Here is a 21,835-nt window from a genome sequence, read left to right on the forward strand (position 1 = left end):
AATGTTCTCTGATTTGCAGGGAAGGTCTGATCTGTGCTGCTGAAGTGACCCCTTTCCCTGGTTCTTAGTGTGATCTTGGCAAACTCCACTTTTCACTATGAGAAGTGAGTGGGCTCAGATCCATCAGCTGCAGCAGAACATGCACATCACGGTGAGTAGCAGCAAGGCTTTTGGAAATGCATGGGATATGTGTTTGTTTCTGTTTAGCTGCAGGTCGTAGCTAATAAATAAGTTTCAGTCATGCTGACCTCCATATTTTTGGTAGTGTGAAAGGATATACTTGCCAACTATGTGTATTGTGAAAAGGAGTGGGGTTTGTACGTTGACATGGGGAAGCCTGCTTTAGAAATAAATGATCCTTTTAAAGCAATTTAACCCATGAAATTTGCTTGAGTATTGATAACTTGGTGCTGTACAGATGGGTTTGTAGGTTTTGCTATGTTTTTTGTTGGGCCTAGCTGATGAATCATGGTGTGTTTTGCTGTTTGGTTTTTTTTTCTTCCTAAGAGAAATAAGCTTTTTGTTCTGTGATGCACCTGCACATTTGAAACACACCTTAATTTGAGCTTAGCTACCTCCCGAACTCAAGTTAGAATTAATTTGTTGGATGTTTGTACCGACTCTACAGCAATGCTTGTGTTTTCTTTCCTTGTAGGTTCTCCTTCTCTGTTGGATTTTTTCAGTTCTGTTGAATGTATAATTACAACTATGGCAACAAGAGTTGAGATAAACTCTACTTTGGCGTCTTTGACGACTGTGCCTGACTTAAATGAGATCAGAACTGAAGATAAATCACAGCGAGTGTATGTAAGTGTGCTCTCAGATGTAAGCAGCAAAGCAAAGGAGCCTTCAGCATCGCTAACGCTTGAAGAGAAGAGCAAATTTGGGAGCACTCTGAGATCTGCAACAATGCCGTCGCTGGGATCAAGGCCAAGACTCTTCCCCAAACCTTTTTCTAAAGATACGCCTTCAGATACTTTTGCAAATGTAAAACCACCTATTACGTCTTTTAGAACAAGCAGTCTTATTAGAAAGCCTTCTGAAGAAACCACGTCTGCCAAGGTATCAGCTGGAAATGTTCCTCCGTTAGTAGATCAAAAAGTCATTGGAAATGAGAGCAAGGCTGGTGGTGAAGTCGTCACAAACATGACTTTCTATAGTGGTCACAATACAAATACTGTCATTCTTTTTGAGACAGCAGGCACGGAGCAGTCAAAGGTAAGCCTGGCCCAAGGAAAAAGGGCTGCTGATGACCACAGGGTGTTGAGTACTATACAGACAAAAGAGTCTCAGAGCAATGTGAAGCAGGAGAAACCATCTCAACCATCACATGAGACATCCAGGAGTCCTGAAGGGTCTCTTCACAGGCAGATATTGCTTTCCTCCAGTGTTCGACCAGTCTCTTGGAACTCCCTCAAAACTGGAGAAAAGAAAGATGCTCCTGAAGATCGTTCAGTGGAGAAAACCAACACTGATGCAAATAACATAAACAATAAAGTGGGTATCTCTCTTGATGTGCAGCAAAGGCCAAAACCTAGACCAGTATCTGCTGTTTTTCTGGAATCTTTGAGAGATCAAACGCATCGTACTGTGGAAGCTTCAGAGGAAAAGTCTCCTACGGAGAAATCGTGGGTTAGGAAACCAAGGCCTTTGTCTATGGACCTGACGGCTAAATTTGAACTTAAAGACCTCTCTACGAGCAAGAAGGCTTGCTCATCCCATGAGAGCAAGGAGACTGTATCAGTAACTTCTTTTACTGACGTGGGCAGCCATGGTCAGTCTGAAACGGGGCCAAAAACTGAAGAAATTGAATTTAATAAAGGCAGCTCTTCAAAAACAAATTTGAAATGCAGTAGTCAGGAGATTAGCATCCTAAATAAAGGAAAACACACGTGGGAAACAAAGCAGAAATCTGAAAGCGAGCAAACTGAGACAAAACCAAGCATAGTGACTAATTTGTATAGTTCTGAGAGAGCCTTTGAAAGTGCCGGTGAAAGCAGAACAAACAGGGAAGGGAAGAGGTTGGATCAAAAGGAAACGTGTGTGTTTCTCAGCTGTGAAAGCCCTGCAGCTTCCTCAGAGAAGGAGAACAGCATCGTAAGAGGTAGTGTTAAGAAACACATCAGTTTGTTCACGTCAGAAAATCCTGGTGCCTCTGTAGATACAGAGACTCTCCCATCGGCTGCTGAGAGGGAAAACAAGTGCGTGAACATCCAGCAGAGAATCAAAGAACTTACAACAGAAAGCACTGATGCTAAGCCAGGAAATCTTCGTAGATCGCTTCAATCTCGACCTCTTTCTGCAGACCTGACAAAGATGTAGGTTTCAGAAATATTCTGCTCAATTCTCTTGACTTCATTGACTTCCATAATTCAAGGTCAGGCAGGACCAGGCTCTGAGCAGCCTGATTTGGATGTCCCTGTGCATTGCAGGAGGTGGGACTGGGTGACCTTTGAGGTTCCCTTCCAGCATTGGAATGAAAATATTATTACTGAGGCATGAGAATGTTAATAACTTTTTTAAAAAACTATTTTACATTATCATGAATTACAAAAATCTTATGCTATACCATAAGCTACATTGCTGCCTGAAAAATTGTTAGTCCTTTGGTCTAGATGCAGTAAAACCACTGAATACCATTAGTTGTGACACTTAATAGCAGTGTTTCCTCCCTAGGAAGTATACTTTCTGGGTGATTTCTTTTTGGGACAAGATGATGTATCATCAGTCTGCTTTGGTAGAAAGTGTAAATGTTAACCATCTGGATCTGAAAGAACTGAATGAAGCTTTTTTGCCTTAGGTTTTCAAGTCCAACATCATCGACCAGTGAAGTAAAGCCTGAGAAAGCTGCTGAAGTGAGGAACAACTCTGGGAGCGAAATGCAAGAACATCAAAAAGTAAGAAAATGGCATTGGCCGATATAGGCTCTAGTTAGGCTTGCCTTTGGAGTGTAAGGAGCCCTATACTATGCATCCGGTGCATCTTAACCAGTCAGTGACTTTAAAATGGGCATCAGGAGTATTAAGAATGGCATAATCCTAATAGGTTTACTTGTGTAAGTCTATCTTTAGACACTGGATGGGGACGCGCTGCTGAAGTAAGGGAGGATGGTGTTGAGCTTTTAAAAAGTTAAATGTGCGTGCTGTTAAAGGCATGCAGTGGTATGAAGTGAAACATATTGTGTACTGCTTTAATGGAACTTTTAGTGTATACAGACAACGGCTGTTGTTGTTCCATGTAGCAATTAGCCTTCATTTTCTGTAAGGATAGCATGAATTTCCACATCTGAGTCACAATTCCTTATGACGTGCTGCGTGTTTCTTATCAGTCTCCTAAATCATGTTTAGTTTAGCAGTTTTGACCATTGAATACTGTATAGGTCAGTGCTATAAAGGCTGTTTGACTGTCCTCGTTTCTAAGGAACGCTCTGGTATTTCAAAGCAGCTTCTCTGCTGACACTTCATAGCACTGGAGATTTAATGTTATTTTGAGGATGTTTCTTGTGAGTTCTTATGGTTGTGTGTTGTTTTTTTCCTGTGTAGGTTTAAGACATGAGTGTGCATGATAGAGAAACTCACAGCTTGATTAAAAAATCTCCGTAGATTAATTTCCTTTTAAAGGAGATAAATTTGCTTTAAAAGGAAAATCTTCCATTAACGGAAGCTCTGTTTTCAGAATTAGACAATAAAGCAGGATTAAAACCATTCCCTTGCTCTGCCTAGAGGAGTATAGATCACATTCAGAAGCCAGTCTCAATTTCTTTGGTGTTTGTTGTTTTCTTTCTATTAAAGACCCTTAAGTCAATTTCAAATGTTATAATTTTGACTTAAAAAATGATGGAACCCTTGTAGGGCGAGGTGGTGAACGTTAAGCTATGGGGGTAATTCAGACTGTTGGCACACACTGCTGCTTAGATTACTGGTGTCTCAATGGATTTTGTGTTTAGAGAAGATGGATGTGGTTAACTTGCCCAGGCAGCATAGTGAAAGTGAGTAAATGTTTTACTTAAAGGTGTATAACAGTCATAACTGTTGGTTTTTTGTCTTGTTCCAGAGCAAGGAGATAACTATGCTTGCTCATAGAGAAGATCCCACTGAAGCTCATGCTGCTGGGAACCCTTGGAAATCCCGACAGGTTGTAAAAATAACCAACAGAACAGATCAGACAGAGACAAAGGGAAGCTTCCCTGGAGACAGCCAACGCTTCTCTCAGCAGAGTGAAAATTCCATCTCGTTCACAAGCAGCTTTGAAAAAAGATTAAAACCAACCAACGTGACAGAAAAAACCTGCATTAAAACTGTCCGGGCCACCATGTTTGATCATAACGTTCAGAGGCACAATGTTGCTGATGATCTTCCTGGAACTGTTTCGCCATTGAAAATGAGTGGTGAGCTCGAAGCAAAGCCTGATGTGGTGACTTTGGGGCATACCAGGCGTTCGTGGGTGGGAGAAGCTTTTCCAAGCAAGTCTCCTTCTAGGGATCCTAATGATTTCTTCTCCAGTGAATGCACTTTATCTGAACGAAAAAAAGACTTGGATAAAACTGAAACTGATCCAGTATTAATAGCTGAGAAAATACCTTACTCTACAAACAGAAATAAAAGCTCTGGAGTAAATGAGAAAACAAGCAAGCTACATGCTGAAATTAAAACAGACAGGAGTGAAGATTCTTCCACTGATGGAACAGGGAGGTCTAATCTGGTGAAATGCTCTTCTGAGAAAAGTAGTTTTAGACAAAGAGGAGTAGACTATGAATTTGGACCCAGCTTTGGTCATGAAGTTGTCTCAACCAGCGTAAAAAAACAGCAGGTCCATTCATCTTCAGTGCTTCTAAGTGGGCAATTATGTAAATCTTCCAGTAGCCTCCATCCTGATGTGAAAGAGGAATCTAGAGCTTTTGCTGTGAGGAGAAGTCTAGACTCAAACTTCAAGGATCAAGACTTGGGTTTACATAGTACAGCTCCTGAAAACAGAGAAAAAATCAGAGCAATAGATCCAGAAGAAAAGGTCAGGAGAACTAAAAGTAGCATTTCTGACTTGAAGACTTCAGAAAGGTGGAGAAGGAAAACCTTGCCTCATGATTCTGTCAAGGCAGAAGAAATCAGCTGGCTCACACCTGACAATACAAAAAGGCTGAGTTGGACAGATTCATTGCAATTGGAAGAAAATTCACTTAAAAAGAGAAATATCAAAGAACGGATGGAGGGACATGAGGCAAAGCAAACTGCTCCTGGCAGTTCTGACGAGCACTTGAAAAATCAGAGTTCTACCCTTGAACCAAAAGCAACTTATTTTGCAGTGACTTATCAAATTTCCAGTATCAAAAAAGAGAAAAGTTTTGTTGGTACTGCTGGCACAAGTGTAAGTAGTAAGATTTCTAGCTCGAGTGAGGGAGGAGCAGTTAATGTAGGTCCTGATTTTCCTGGTAGGTCCAAACCAGATAAAAGCATAGTGAGTATGGATTGTAGAGAAGAGTCACGAGAAGTGTACGTTAAAAAGGATTGGGTGAAAGGAGAGGACAAAGATAATGCTTCTTCCAAAAACATTGCATCCAGTAATTTTCATGTATCTGGGAAAGATAAGTGTTATGAGAAGGGTCTGGATCAAGCTAAAGAAAAGATCATAGATGTTGATGCTTTTTTGTTAAAACAGGAACGGGAAAATGTGGCTCAAACTGATGTCAAAAGTAGCAGAGGAAAGGTCTCCACTTATCATGAACCCCGATCCTCCCTGCATTTTGCACAGCTGCACAAAGAGGGTGAAGTAGTCACACAGAAGAGCAGTGAAAGCAGCTGTGGTGTATCTGGAAGGAAGGCTGAGGATGGTTACAGGCTCCAGGTTCTCGATATTGATGCCCTTATGGCAGAATATAAAGAAGAATCGGTGAAGGGCGGTAGTATTCAAGACAAGGTCTCTGAAGAGCACAGTTTATTTGGTAGGAGCAAATCAAAGAACAAGAGGAATGTGTCAGACAGGGTGAGTTCTTCCTATACCTGGAAGGAGTGGAAGGGATCGGATCACTATGCTGTTAGTAGCAAACAGGGTGAGCGTGTGGAGGAGTATCACAGGCCAGAGAAATTGGTTCCAACTGAAAAGAGCAAAGAGAAATTGGATTCCCATGGCCCCGAGTCTGATAAACAGAAGTCCAAAGACAAAAAGTTAGGCTCTCCTCCCTGGGAAAATCCCAGCTGCTTGTTTCCAGATAAGTTTGCCAATTCTCCTGTGGAGTTCACTGCAAAGAAAACATTCATCATTGATGATGATCAAGACGTGAACTTAACTTCCAGGAACCAAAGTTCACAAGCTGTGATTGACAAGGTTCAGCCTGTACATGCAGTTGGTGTGGACCAAAAACTGGAAGTTAATTTTGCTTCCAGGTTGTCCATAAAGGCCAATGATGGGCTACTACAGAGGAAGGTGGTCACAAAAGAACAGTTCTCAGAGGTGACTCTGGAAGGTGACTGGAGCAAAAATGTAGCGAGGAGCTCTGTAACAAAGAATAGAGATGACGTGAATAAGGTGACCTGTGCCAACGACTCTTCCAATGTGAAAAGTAAAACTAAAGATTGGAAGAGCAGCACATCTGGCTTAGGAAGTGCAACCCCAGATCTGAGACGCTCCTATTCTGAAAAGAGCCGCCCAGGAAAAGATGGTCCATCACACATGCAAGAAGTGAGAGGAAAAAAGGAGCTGTATCGCTCCAGGCAGAGCTTCCCACCAGAGAGCGTGGATAATGGGTGGAAAACCAAGGTCGTATCTCAGTCGGAGTCTTACTTCCATGAGGATAAGAAGGTATTGCCAAATGGTACCTAACTGCTTCCTGAAACTGAAACTGAAAGCAAGGAAAAGATTTGCTTATGTCACAGTAGGGCTTTTGGGTGTTAGGTGTGATATGTGCACACTTCTCTATAGATGTAATTTCCTTTTGGTTTGTTTTCTCATGGGATCTGTGTTGTACCAGACTTTGTGTTTCAAGTGCATAAATATTAATTGGTATCTTTACAGAGAGCTGAGAAAGTCTTTGAAAGGTGTGCAGGTGTTGTTACTGCTTTGAACACTGGGGGGTTGAATTGCTGACTCTGCAGCTTTGTTTTTATACGTATCAGGTTATTGAATTTCCCCCATTTATACCCATCAGGTTATTGAATCCCCCTCATTTATCCCTGAAACTTCAGTGCTGGCGCTGATGTTGGTGAAATGCAGGTGGTTCCGCTAACAGTGACAGGTTAATGCATGAGTGCACAGCCAGTTGGGTCTTGATGGGTATAGTTTCAAAGGGCATTTTGTGTATGCATGTACATGTTTTCTTAGTGATGCATATACCTTTAATTTAACAGGCTCCCAGGAAAGAGTGGACCAAGCAGAGTTCAGAAAAAACAGATGGAAGAGAATTTTCCTTTGTTTCTACTCAGAGAAGAAGTCACAGCTTTTTTTATAAGGACAGAAGGACGGAGAGCATAACGGTATGTTATTTTGGAGGAGGTTCTTGGGTTATGGGAGCAGTAAGGGAGATGCAGCCTGGCTTGATTCATTCAGAGCTGTATCCGTGTCTTTCAAATAGTTGTGAAGAGGAGTATGTGCCTTCTAAGCAGGAGGAGCAGATGTTCTTCCTATGGAGTTTAACTAGTAGGGAATGCTTCCACCACGCTGGTCTATGCCAGGTCTCCTAACATAACACATTAACTGCCCAGCTTGTTTATGTTTCTTTCTAAACAAACATTTTTCATCCTGAGCTCTCCAAGTGTGGGACTGGGTCATTATGCTGCTTGTTTTTTCTCAGCTTAGATAATGAGAATTGGTTATTGCAATCTCTTCTGGAAAACCATGTGGACAAATAGAACTGGATCATGGTCTGAATAATTATGGGTTTGATGTTCCTTCTGTAGGCCATAGACAGAACCAGTTACATGAATAATCACAGCTTACTTCTCTCAGAGGTTTGTTTTTTCTCTTAATGGGATCAATTCCCTCTTAAGTTGTTGGGTGATGTTCTCCTGACTTGCAGGAGGACCTCCAATATCAACCCACACATACACTTGATTTTAGGAACTGGTTACTATTTCCTGAAACTCAAAGATCTGAATCTTCCAGAAGTTGCAAAAGAAATGAAACATCGGTGTGTTCTGTGGGAAATGGAGGATTTAAATCGCCTATCAACACCACACAACTCTGATTTTGTGGGAGGTGGTGATGCTCCCAATGAAATCCTTCCGTACTGGAAGTACTGGCTCTGATTCATTGCAAGTGCTGTGACTTTCTTTGTGTTTTAACCTTGTGCATAAACCCAGTTTTGGCACAGTAGAACAGTTCTGCATTGACTTCAGAGCGTGCTCTTTTATAGTTATAAATGCACGTATTGGTAGTTTGAGAAAACGTGTGTCCTGCATCTTCTCAAAACCATTCTATTTCTGTAGAGAGGATGACAGAAAGATGTCACTGCTCTTCCTTGTCCCAAGGTCGAGTCTCATCCCTTCTCTTGGACTACTAGCACACTCACGTGGCAACAGGACGCATTGCTCTCTTTTTGTAATTGCTTACATTGCTGTTGCTGCTGAAGCTGAGGACAGGAAGTGTTGGCAGGCTTATGTTGTGTGCTACTGAAGAAAAAGAAGATTCAACACAATGGCTTTTGATAGTCTGTATTGGCTTTGTAAACAAGTTTCTCAACAGAAGCTTTGGAAACAAACTCATACTGTTAATGATTCCAGCCTTAAAACTTAATGGGAGGAACAGAGGGCTGTTATCCCCCTGTCTTTCCCATTCTTGGCATGGGTTTGGATTGACTAACCAGACGTGGGAAGTCTGGATTGCTTATAGACTTGGTGGTTATCATCGAGTCCCTCAGAGTTACTGTATGTCACCTGTTTGTAGTTCAAATATGCAAAGATAGCTGTTGACTGTGTAGAATGTGGGAGAAAACAGCTTTTGGAAGTAGCTTTGGGGTAATAGAACTCGCCATGCCTCCATGTGGCCCAGAGCTCCATGTGGATGTCACAGGAGGTTGTGGAGCGGAGCTATTGCTGGCACTTAGGTCAGTTGTGCCTTGTGCTTATCTGGAGGATATCTTATGCTGTTAGTACGTTGTAATGCTTCCCTCTGGTGGAGGAATGGAATCTTAGAGTCACTGTGCTGGAAACAGTATCATGTGGAACCACTGTGCTGACCTCCTGAGTGCTGTTGCTAGGTCATGTCCCTTAGTGCCATATCCATACACCCCTGTGCAAATCTTTTGGCTTTTCTTGTTTCTTGAGGATCAGAACATAATCATTAAGATTGGAAAAGACCTTTAAGATCACCGAGTCTAATCTCGTAGGATCACAGAATCATTAAGGTTGGAAAATACCTCCAAAGTCATCCAATCCAACCATCAACCCACCCCCACCATGCTCACTAACTTGTCTCTCATTGTCACATCTCCATGTTCCTTGAGCTCCTCTAGGGACAGTAACCCCACCATCTCCCTGGGCAGCCTGTGCCAACGCCTGAGTGCCATTAGGGAAAATTTATTCTCCCAAAGAGAAAATTTATTAATAGAGGCTTCAGGTCACAACAGTCATCCTTTTTATCATCCCAAAGCCTTGTGCTACCTGCTTTCCCCCAGCATAGAAAGCAATATTTCTCAACAATTTATTCATTAGAAATAGACATAAGACCTCGGTTTCTGCTATAAAATCAGTGCAGGAAGAAATATGAAAATCCTAGCATTTGAAGCCCTGTGTCGTACTTTATCTCTCTCTATTTTCCCCACTGTGAAATTGGTCAACACGCTCTCTTAGCTAACCTTGATTATAATCTTTGCTGATGCTGTTTTTTTTCTTAACCTACTGACTGTGTTATAAATACTGAGTTCTAAGCTATAATTACTAAAGGTATTCCAACACAGAATCATAGTATGGTTTGAGTTGGAAGGGACCCAAAAAGCCCATCTGATCCCACTCCCCTGCAATGCATGGGGACACCCCCAGCTCAATCCTGGAGCTGTAGTGTGCTGTGGTGAGCCACGTGAATCATGGCAGACGTGAAAGACACCACTTGAAAACCACTTTGTTCCATCTCAGCTGACACAGGTCTCTAATTCTGACGTTGGATCACAAACCTCAATGCCTGATTTAGTCATCAGAGCTGATATGAGGTAAAAAGTGTGGAATGGGTTCTCCCTGGGCAGGAGGGAGGTACTGTGCTTTGGGGCTGGGGGATCTGGAGCTGGGGGACCTGTGCCATTGTTTGAGCTATAACAAGGAAGGGGCCAAAATCTTAATAAGGGTGAGTGTGACAGGACAGGGGGAGGTGGTTTCAGATGAGAAGAAGGAGATTTAGGTTGAAGAAGTTTTTACACTGAGGGCAGTGATGCACTGCACAGGATGCCCGGAGAGTTGGAGGTGCCCCATCCCTGCAGACACCCACAGTCAGGGGATGGGGCTGTGAGCACTGATGGAGCTGTGGGTGTCCCTGAGCACTGCAGGCAGTGGGAACAGATGCCTTTGGGGGTCCCTTCCACATCAAATTGTTCTATGATGTTGAAGTGATAACCTGCGTTGCCAGCTATGGCTTGCAACCAACATCTGTATGGTTAAAAGCAGAATGCTTGATACTGGAACTGGAGTGAGTGTGGCAGCTTCCAAAGCGTCTGGTTCTTTATCTGATTTATGGGGTTTTTGTCATCTTCATTTTTACTTTGGTGAGGCAGTCTGGTATCCATAGCGCAGTGATACATAAACACAGTTATTTGAGGCTGATGCGTGGGTTGGGAACGCTTTACCAAAATCAGGAGCTGACTTTTAAAACTGGACTGCTAGAGAAGGTAAATATTTTATAAACAAGCACAGATGAAGGGTAGTGGGATCCATCCCAGCTCCCAGTGCTTCCCAGACTGCCCGCAGCACCTCCATTGTGCCCAGCAGAAAGCAAGCTCTTGTCTTCTGATGGCATAAAGCCTCTGATCTTACAGCTTTGCTCCTCTCCAGATGGAAGCTAGAAACCAGTTGAGTGCAAATCATTCTGCTAGCCTAAAAAGGGAGTCAGTCTGGAATTAAAACCCAAGGGCATGACTCAGACAAAGCAGAAGCAGCTTGTGTCTGCAGTGGTGCCTTCTACCAAGCCCCAAACACCACGGCTTCCTATTCCAGCAGCCCTGGGGATGACGGGTGCTGGGTGGCAGCCTCACTTCTCCAGGCTTTTTCCTTTTTTGGTCATATTGCTTTCTTGGGAACACTCCAGTCCTGTTTAAAGGAGTGAAAAAAAAAGAAAAGACACTTGTTGTGTCTGTTTCTTCTTGTCCACAGGAGGCATTTTTATATTAAAAGCAGCTTTTCTTTCACGTGTGTCCTTTTTTATGTTGTTGTTCCTTGTACACGAGAGAACAAATAAGGTCAGCTCGCAATCTAGACCATGGATTAACGAGACGGGCGAACTCGGAGCTGCGAGATGCTCAATCACAAGTGGGGAAGTCACATGGGAGCTCAGCGCTGCCCATAAGTAGCCCCAGCATCTGTTAAAGGCGCAGAGCTCAGCTGGCGATGCGGGTGCAGATAGCGTTGCTCGTTAGGCGCGCTGCCTTTAAGTGTGTGGGTGTGCTCCTGGCTGCTGCTGGAGGAGGGGAGCACGGGCAGCCTGGCCCAAAGGAGGATGGTTCGGCGTTAGCTTTGAACTGTGGAAGAATGGAGTATTACTACTGCCCGCGTTTGTTGAAGTTCTTGCAGTATTTGTGGGTAAGTGCGTTCTTTGCTGCCGTTGCGTGTGAGGGTTTGGATGTTTCGGGTTGTTCTCAACAAGCACAAGGTAGTTTGTAGGCAGTGCTAGTGTTGCTTTGCAGTTTTTGATGCAACAGGTCCTTTTGTCTTTGGTACCAGCTCATAGTGAGGAGACTGCAGACTGCTTAGAGGTGCCCCTGAAAACCCTCTGGCTGGCATTTCTTCCTTGTTTATACCAAAGAGTTGTAGTTCTGCATACTGCATGCTTGCAACATCCTTCCCTACTTGCTCAGGAGCAACCCTTGTGCTCTGCTTCCAAGCTTCCCTTCCCCTGCTGCATCCAGGGCTGCTGCCAGCTGTGAGTGGAACAGCCAGCACTAACAGCATTGGAACTGTGTGTTTGCACCATTTCTAACGTGTTTTAGTAGGTTTCTCCTTCTCAGCGTGCCACTTCCTCTTCAAACAGCTCTGAGGCCCCTCTTCAATGACAAGCTCCTTTAAGTGTGCTGCTTTCCCTGCCAGCTGGGAGGGTCACCGCTGCACAGAGGCTTCTATTTGTCACATAGAGCCACATTTGAAGGGATAAGATTAATTTCTGTAAGCCTTCCTGAATGGACACTGGGTCCAATGTCATGCTTTATTTTCTTTAAGTCTTTACAAGCCTTGCTGTGTATGTGCTTTGGTTGGCAGCGAGATGAGATTCTTTGCTGTAAAGTCTTTGGGAAACTGTAGCGTTGTAAAGCATGGAACTCTTTGGATGTTTCAGAGCAGGTTTGCTGTGTATGTGTGGTCTTTTAGAGACCTGGAAATATTGCATAAGTGTTACTGTGTGACCTCTCACGTTGTTACAAGAGACCATTGGTGAATAAGTGTGATATTCATGGAATTATATAAACTTTATATATATAAATATTAGGAAGTGTTAAGGGAAGAGCAAAGCAGTCGCTTTATTTTTGTGTGTGTTGGCGTTACATCTGAAGGCTGTTAAGGAGATAATTATCAGTTCTCTCTGTATCAGGAGTAACCGGAGATGTCAGGGTTAGTTGTCAAGCTTTGTGTTATTTAATCCATCTCGGGCAGCTGACATATTCATTAGGTAGACCTGGAGAAGAATACAACTCTTAATTAAAAAACATTATCATGAAAATGCACTTTTAAAGCCACTGCTGGGAGTTATTGGCAGGTTACATCCCTTCTGCCATGTATGCTGCTTTCTTGCACTGTGGTGGCACTGGACATCATTGGACCCTCTCAATGCCAACCACTGGCTAACTACGTGCTGTTGCCTCTCCTAGCCTTAAAATAGGGTACTTATTGTTGTGACGTGTAGGAAAGGTTTCTAAATAACATCTTGATGGTGGGTGGGTTTTTTTTTGAGCACCGGAATGTCTGTGGTCAGCCTGAGCACATGGGAAGCGGTCAGTGGTCACCAAGACGTCAGCGTGGTGCTCAGGGTGAGAGCTCAGTGTTTCTGAGAAGCAACCTGTGCTGGAGCCTTGTTGGGTAGCGGTGTTTGATCCATTAATTCAATGAGAGCTGTGATAACGAGGAGAAAAGCAAGCTTATCAAACCTGGATCATTTATTCCATTACTGAGGCTTGCTGGAGCACTCTGGGATACTGCAGCTCTTCCCAACAGGGGTTGCTGAGAAGCCAAGATCCTGGGGGGGAGCAAACATGGAATTTCTTGACGGCAGCAGATGGACTAACAGAAGCTTCTGAGAACTATTCCTTCAGCTGTACCCGCTAGGTGAAAGTAAATAAAGGGGGAGAAAAGCAAAGGGTGTTGATGGAGCCTTGCAGATGGCTATGTAAGGCTTCATGAATCTTTAGAATGGCAGTTGAGGAATGCAGAGGCTCCTTCCTGATGATGTAAGACCTGGTTTGGTCAGATGAAGCTATGCCTCTTGGAGGAGAAGAGCAGGGCTTCCTCACCAGCACGCTGCATGGTCTGTACCTCAGGAGATGAAGTGCAGAGGCTGAGTCATAGCTCTCAGTATTCACCACATCGTCATTTCCTTCTGTGTTCTGTCATATACCTTCTTCCTAGCACCGATCTGTTCATCATCTTTAATTGGCTGTTTATTGTAATCATGTATTCATGTGCCAGTCATTTGGTGACCCGAGCTATACTGATGATATTTGAGTGTTTTCCAGGGTACACAGTGTATTCATCTTCCTTTTTATAGCTGGTGAGGAGCTTTGTTGCAGCTTATACAAGATATCTTTGGATCTGACTTGCCCAAGGAACTTCTCAGTGCTCTGATGGCCAGTGCCACTGGTGGAGTGCTCTCAGGTGGTTCTGTTCCTGTCCATAACCACCTCAGTTATAGGCAATTCTTGCTCTGCCCTGTTTTTTTTTTGCAGGATGTTGCAACATTGTGTTGCAATCTCTTTTTAATGTAGCTGTAGGAGCACATTGATAAACAATTAATCAGGTGCATTAGAACCAGGTAATCTAAGCCAGCTTTGCAAACAGGGCAAGCTTCTTCCAGTGGGGGCAGAGCTGGGAAGAGAGGAAAGCTCTGGATCAGCTCCAGAAGAGATGGGTTCCTGTTCTGAGCAGCAGCTCTGCTGGGTGCTCAGTGGGAGCCTGGCTGAGCCCTGCACAGGGCCCTGGGGCTTCCAGCTGTGCTGCTGCTGGGGTGTCTGAGACAGTAGGCAGCCAAAATCTGGGTGCTCGATGGATTGCTGTGTGTACATCGGTCATTCTGGATGGGACAGATAGAGTCAGAATCATGGACAATCATAGAATAGTTTGAATTGGAAAAGACCCCCAAGGACCATCTGTTCCCACTGCCTGCAGTACTCATGGACACCCACAGCTCCATCAGTGCTCACAGCCCTGTCCCCTGACCGTGGGTGTCTGCAGGGATGGGGCACCTCCACCTCTCTGGGTACCCTGTGCAGTGCCTCACTGCCCTCAGTGTGAACAACTTCCTCCTTATATCCAACCTAAGTCTCCTCTCTGAGTATGAAACCATTCCCCCTCGTCTTGTCACAGCAGACTCTACTCAAGAGTCTGTCCTGTTCTTTCCTACAGCTCCCCTTTGCGTACTGATTCAGACACTCTCCAGTAGATGAAGATGATGTTAGATTAACCTGCAGGATGATTAAATTCAAAAATATCCTAGCCATGTGGTCAAAATGTGGGTTAGAAGAGCGCTGAGTTTCTTCCTGCTCAGCATACCTTGTTCCTCTATTTCTAACTCAGGACAATTTTTCAGCTCAGTTGTAGAGATGCTAAAACCCTGCTGGGATTATTGCTAGTCATTGAATCGTAATTACAAAATTGCAAGCGATTTGGGTTATTGAAGCTAGAAATCAAGATCCAGAGATTGTTTTGACACAGTCTCAGCTGCTGTGCCCTTGCAGAGCAGCTTGCTGCCTCCCTGGTGCGCTGGAGCTCGCTGCCGCTGTGTGTCACTGCAGCTGCATCCCATCTCACACTGGGGAAGCACACAGCATCCTCAGCCGTCTGCTATGATAGCAAAGGGATTAAGTTCAATTGACCATGAAATGCTTGGAGGAAGTAATGCGCTCTAGGTTCATGTCTGGGAAGACTGAGCCGTGCTGGGCTGGGAGCAGTAGGATGGGCTACTGATATGGGGCTGTGCCCCAGCTGCATGAACAGCCTTTAGGGGGTAAGCTCACTGCCAACGTGGTGCTGTAAAGTTGGTTTGACTCAATTCCTGCTTTCCCATGTTGTTGTCCACGCTGCTACCGCTGGGCGACGGCCAAGTTCCCACTATTGTTTCTGTTCTTTCAGCAATTGCAACTTGTTAATATGGCAGTGCGTGTTTACTGTACTGAAAGGAAATGGCATTTTGGAGAGTGCAGCTCGAGCACGGTGAAAGTAGCTCATTGTGGGGGACTTTTCCTTGAGTTGAACAAGGACTGCGTGCTGCAGAGCGAGGGTTCTCTTAAAAATTAACTCCAGGTTAATCTTAAACATGAACCCAGGTTGGACGAACGTAGTGTTTGGTTTGGTGATTCATGGCTGGGGCTGCTTAGCATATGCTGCGTGATGGAGGTGGTGTGGGTTATTTGCTCACTGCATACCTGGCAAGTTCTGGTTGCTGAGATGGAGGTTGCAGATGTCATATGCGAGTGGATGTCTAATGGGATTTGATTTGCAATGCAGGAGTGCAGCCGATGTGGCTGAGAAGCAAAAGGAATTTCAGAGCCCTGGGCCTAGTGGGGAAACAGTGCCCTTCATCTCCGTTGTGTTTGTAGTGACCCCACCTGGGCAGGGAACCTAATCCAGTTGGACAAAGCCCTGCAACCCCAAGCATAAGTGTTCTTCCCCTTTAAGTGTTTCCTGAATCCTAGAGTCAGATTTATACATTGAGTAGCTCTAGTAGGTTCACATCTTCCATGAGACAAAAAAATTATGCCGAATTTCTCCAGCCAGACAGCAACGAAAGCTTCTGCCAGGCAATAAAAGGGAGATGCTTTGGGTGTCTTTTGGTTTTGTATTGCCGGTTCTCATTTGCACATAGAAGTGGCTAACTTCTATGGTAGGATCTAAGTGGTGTGCAATGCTCAGTCCCTGTTGGAGGTTTGGTTATACTTATTAGCAATCATAAAATGGCTGAGTATGGAGGGAAGCTCAAAGATCACCCAGCCCCAACCCCTACTGAGGGCTGGGTGCTCCCCACCAGCTCAGGCTGCCCAATGGCCCCATCCACAGCCTTGGGCACCTCCAGAGATGGGCCAACAAAAGCCTTTCGTAACAGTAGGTTGTTTTTTATTGGTATAAATGGGGGGAGGGAAAAGGAACCCAACAACCTTTATTCATCCACGTTTAGCTTTGCTTGATCCTTTTGACGTGGGTAAATGTAAAGAAAATGTTTTCAGTGCTTTTCAGAAGAGCTGTGCTGTAGGAGTTTCCTGTTTCTCCTTTGTTTTTCAGCCTTTCCTCCTCAGCTGAGATAGAAGGGAAGTGCTGAATGATTGTGGACATGAGCCTTCAAACATCATCGTGTATTTTTAGCGTGTTCCCTGGGCTTTAGCATTGATAGCTTTGTTTCACGCTGAAACAATTCAAGGTCCAACAGCAGTGCATGGTCAGGATGTTTAGCTACGCTTTGCTTTGTGGGGGACAAAAGGATTGATGTCCTCAGAAACATTTGGTGCTGTTGCCATTGCAGTTGTTACTGAAAATCATATTTAAACCTAGTAGTTGTACAGAGAGAAGGTGTGTTAAGCATATTATTATTGACCTAATGCATCTGTCCCTCTTTTATTTTGTCTGACTGCGATTCATAGAATTCTTCCCTGCACAGATTGCTGTTTAAGTACCTACTTCAATATGGTTTCTTCTTGTATGTGTATGAGGTGAGTGGCTTTAGTGGCAGGTTCTGATGCCATTGTCATTAACAATCATTCTGAACAAGCATAAATTAAAACTGCACATGAACATAATTGCTCTGTTTCAGACTGAAACAAGTAGAAGAGAGGAAACAAAGCATCAAGCTTTGAGCACCTGATGAAGCCGTGGGTGTCCCTGTGCATTGTAGGCAGTGGGACCAGACGGCCTTTGGGGGTCCCTTCCAATTCAAGCCATTCTGTGATTGTATTCAGTGTAAATATTAGCAAAGTAGCTGTTGTTTCAGCTTTCACAAGAGTTTTCACTGCTAATACACACTGTCCAAAGTTCTCATGCTAAAATACACCTTTCAATCAATCCTTATTTTTTTTTCTTCTTGACCAGAGAGTGCTGGTGGCTGTTGCAGCAAGGAGAGCAGTGCAGGTATCCATGTGAATTGAGTTGGTTGGCAAAAGAGAGAGTTTGGAGGGCAAAAATAAGGAAATTATTCAACTGCTGTTATTTGGTAGTGTCTGATGAACCTAAGGAGTATCACAGAATCATGAAGGATGGAAAAGACCTCTAAAATCACCCAGTCCAACCATCTACCTACTGCCAGCATCACTTACCAACCATATCCCAAAGTTCTACATCCACCATATCCTTAAAGAACCTCCAGGGAAAGTGACCTTGGCAGACCCCATCGTTAGCATGGGAACTCATAAAACACAGTGCAGAGGTCAGCCTATGAAGCTTTTGATGGGGCAAAATGAAATAGGAAAGTGGGATAAGTTTTCCAGTCTTTGCTGGGTCTGTTCTGGGTTGTCCTGAGGGAGTTCGGCTCAGCTCCATCTATTGGCTTCGGCCAGCTTGGGTGCAGAGCTCAGGAGCTGGTGCTGTGGGATGCATGATTTCCATTGCTTAACTGAGTGAGAATAATGTGTTGAGTGTATTTTTTCCTGTTACTTTAAAAATGTAAGAAAAGCCTTGTTGCAGGGTCACCTGATCGGGGAGATCTCCTTCCATTTCTGTGCAAAACCAGCTCGGTAGCTCTTTAGAGGAAAGGCTGTGTAAGGAAGGAACGGGTTTTTCTGTTGGTTGGATTTCCTTGCGGCATGGAGGGTTTCTATTTGACTGCTAATTTGAGAATGTTCAAAACAAATGTAAGGCATTCCGGGGTAAGAAAACAGGGTGTAGTGTGTTCCATGACGAGTTCCAGGCTGATGGAGTTCAGCTCTTTAAAGGGAAGAAACTCCATTTCCTCCAAGCTCATAGGCATGGTTCCAGGCAGCGCTCCTGATACAGTGAAACCCTAAACTGGCACCATTTTGTGCCATATTGCTTAGAAATTATTCATTCTATTAAATCCATTCATTCTGTTAAATCAGGGTTAGGGGAGAGGGGAGAATGATGCAATGCAGAGAAACAAAAAGAAGCCCTGAGCACAGCAAGCAGCTCTGGCCTGCAGGGTGAGAAAAGCACACAGAGTATTGCCCCCCAGCACCTCTGGGCTGAGCATGACCATTCTCCATGGCCAGCGTGCTGCAGGTCATGCTGTCACCATATCCAGGTGGCACGTGGGGCATGGCTGACTCTGGGTTAATGGTTGACGTGTGCTGATGTGGATCGCAGTGTTGCTTGGTGAATGGTATAAAGAAGGGGCTGAGCATCCCCAGCCTCACCCGCCCCCTTGCAGGAGTTTGGCCTGGCCCTCAGCCCCTCCATGCCCGCCTGGCTGCAGGCAGAAAGATGCTGTTCTACATCACCATGACAACGCTGCCTGCACAGGGCCCAGCCCAGCTCCTTCCCGTTGCTGCGGCTGTGTCACCCCGCGCATTGTTCCAGGCAGGCCGCCCCGCTCGGGAGCAGCTCGCAGGAGCCGGGCGGGCAGCCAAGAGCTGGCAGCAGCCAGCGGTGCTCTGGAGCGCTCAGAGCTCCGCGCTGCTCAGCACGCTGCTCAGCACGCTGCCCCGCAGCTCTCCTGCACACACGGCCTCACGTCTGCAAGCAGGGCTGGCTGTGACCATGGCACCATGGGCAGCGGGCGATGGGAGCTGCTGACACCGTACCCCTGGATGGGGAGCAGCCACATGGATCAAAGGGAAGGGATACATCGCGGTGTGCTGAACTGCTGACCTGCCGGGAGGATGCTGCCATTCTGATAGTGGCTGCTGTGTGTGCAAAGTTGGCTTCTGAAGGGGGAGATGCTTATCCAGCTCCGGAATGAGAAAGTAAGACTGGATTTCCAGGACTGAGACCTTCATTTCTCTTTCTAACATGGCTGAATGAAGCGTTACTTTGAGCAGACGTGATTGTAAGTAGGAAAACCTTGTTTTTTGTGGTTTTTTTTTAATTCCTACTTGACAAATGTCCATCTCCAGCCTCACGTCTCCATTTAAATACAGAAGCACGCCGGCAGTGCTAGCCTAGTGCTATTTACGTGCACAGGAAATATTGTACGAGCGGAATCCTTCTTGTGGAATCCAATCTGTGCTGCCACGGAGGATTACAACCCTGAATATCCACCTGAGGGGGGGGGGTGGGCGAAAAAAGAAAAGAAACAACACGAAAATGGATTACCTGGGAGACAAGCTGAGCGTGGCCCAAACTCACATGACCCAGTGGATGGGCACGGTGCGCCGATCCCTGCAGGAAGCTCTCAACCTGGTGACGGCTGCGGTGGCCCACGAACGATCTGCCGGCCCCAGGGCCCCCCTGAAGCGGACCTCCTCCTTCAGGCACTTCGCCTCCCGCAGCCGGGAATCCTTCCGGCGCTTCTCGGTGCGCAGCCAGCAGCGCTTCTCCTCGCTAAGGAAGAGGCAGAGCAGTGCGGAGCAGCCCGACCTTGTAAGCCGTGCGCTAGGGGAGGCTCTGGGGGTGGTTGACCCGCTTTGTGTGTTGTTTTTTGGGTTAGGAGTGAACCCAGGGCGGTGACAGGTAAAGATGTCTGCTCCCAGCTGTGGAAATCTTTGCCAGGGGTTTGGCAGTGGGGGGAGTGTGTTGGTGTAAGGTGTTTGTCACAGGTCGGTGTGAATCTACGTGCTGCTCTGTGTTTGCAGTGCCTGAAGTTGCACTTGGAAGGAGCTGAGTGCCAGCTCAGTGGTGATCAATGGTTATCCCCAGTTCTTTTGCCTTAGCACCATTGCTATTTTGTCATGGGATAGAAGCTGTGAGACCCGGGTTAGTGGGGAGGGCTCCGGTTTTGTTTACTCCCTGTAAGCTGTACAAGATATGAGCAGCCCCAATGTGAGGGCAGTGAGGCCCTGGCAGTGCTGCCCAGAGCTGTGGGTGCCCCATCCCTGGAGGTGCCCGAGGCCATGGATGGGCCCTGGGCAGCCTGAGCTGGGGGCAGCCAGCACACAGAAGGGGTGGGGGATCCTGAGCTCCACTCCAACCTCAGCCATTCTGTGGCATGGGCTCAGGGAGGGTTGTTCACAGGTGATCCAAGGCAAGGCCACATTCCTGGGGCAGGTGTGGCATCAGGCGATGGGTCGTTTCCAGCATTGCTTTTATCAGCTCTGCTGCTTTTTTGGCCCAGCTCTCTGCTAATCTCCTTTTTGGCTGCACTGGGATATTGTCAGGTGAGCACAAAAGAACAAGGAGGAAAATATTTGGTAACCATTGTTACGCTGTTAGCATGGTGACATTTGTATTGAAATTGATACCGGTTGGATTTATTAGAACCACCCGAACACAAAACTTGTTTAAACAAGTGAAATGGCTGGGACTGCAGAATGGGAACGGGGAACCTGCAAAGGGCAACTGTGCTTCTTGCTCTGCAGAACAGGGAGCCCTGGGGCGTGGGGTCACCTTTCCAGCAAACTTGCTGAAGGCAGCAGTGGAGCTGCCTTTCCTTTGGCGCATGCTTAGCTTTGTGCGTGCGTTTAGCTCAGCTTGTGAGCAGCTCCTGTGCTCCAACTTAAGGTCACTCAGCCCTTGTGTAAGTGGGGAATTGGTGCTGTCGTGCTCTCCGATGTGCTGCTGCAGTGAGATTGGAGCTAGGTGGCCTTTGAGGTCCCTTCCCACTCAAACCATTCTGTGATTCTAAGCTTTTAGATGAGGGGAAGCTGGCAAGTAGGCTCCTTATTTAGTGTTATGTCATACCTTATGTTGCTCCTGCAGGCTTTTTATCTGGGAAAGGGCTTGTGGATAAATCACCGCCAGCCTTCTGGGCTGCACAGGAGGCTCTTGGGCACTGCAGAGGAGTTTCAGCATTGGAAAGGATTTGGTGTAATTGGTTATTTCCTTACTGGAGGTCATAAAAGTTGAAGCTTCTCTTCAGAAGCCTGGGGATTGCATCTTTGATGTGTCGTCACATAGAACCTGTGGTTAATACCCTTGGTTCCTCAGCTATGCCCTTATGCTGCTATGAAAGTATGGCAACTTGTTTCTTTTCTTTCTCTGGTTTGGATCCTGGAGAGCATTCATCTGCACTGAACGCTTTGGTTTTCCCCCAGGTCCTGTGCCCTGAGCATCCTTCAGCAAAAGAACCAAACGCACGCTGGTGTTCTTGTTCTGAGCTCTACTGTTTGGCTACAGACATATTTGGCCCCAGTATTCCCTGGAAACCCAACAAATCACTCTCGAAAATACTTTGTGTCCTGTCCATTTATCCTTCAATTTACAGACAGCTATTGTGGCAGCGAGAAGGAAGTTGTAGCGAGTGGGCTTTCAGAAAGGAGTGTTTGTGTAGCTTGGGGCTGGGGGGAGGAGGAGGGGAGCTGTTCTGTTTAATTAACGAAGATACGAGGGCCAGCACAGAGGCAGCTCATGCTTTTTCATTCTTAATAACTTCTCTTTGGTTTAACGGGCCATGAATGTGGCTGGCAGTGCAA

At 45.6% G+C, this 21,835-nt stretch overlaps 1 protein-coding gene across 5 annotated transcripts in view; it reads left to right on the forward strand.

Moving 5' to 3' along the window:
• Window positions 1-21,835, forward strand: part of KIAA1671 (KIAA1671 ortholog) — a 44,886-nt gene that overhangs the window by 10,464 nt on the left and 12,587 nt on the right. For 2 of the 5 annotated variants that reach the window (XM_015878195.2, XM_015878196.2), the window contains exons 2-6: window positions 20-151; window positions 656-2,318; window positions 2,801-2,897; window positions 4,054-6,792; window positions 7,338-7,463. In XM_015878195.2, coding sequence (XP_015733681.1) covers window positions 709-2,318; window positions 2,801-2,897; window positions 4,054-6,792; window positions 7,338-7,463 — 4,572 coding nt within the window. In that variant the 5' untranslated portion in view covers window positions 20-151; window positions 656-708. Of the gene's footprint in view, window positions 1-19; window positions 152-655; window positions 2,319-2,800; window positions 2,898-4,053; window positions 6,793-7,337; window positions 7,464-11,501; window positions 11,709-18,829; window positions 19,232-19,320; window positions 19,848-21,835 lie in introns of those variants that run through there. The other 3 variants (XM_015878198.2, XM_015878200.2, XM_015878197.2) reach the window with 3 other exon arrangements.

Source organism: Coturnix japonica, chromosome 15, assembly GCF_001577835.2.
Source record: "Coturnix japonica isolate 7356 chromosome 15, Coturnix japonica 2.1, whole genome shotgun sequence".
In the NCBI taxonomy this organism is placed as follows: domain Eukaryota; kingdom Metazoa; phylum Chordata; class Aves; order Galliformes; family Phasianidae; genus Coturnix; species Coturnix japonica.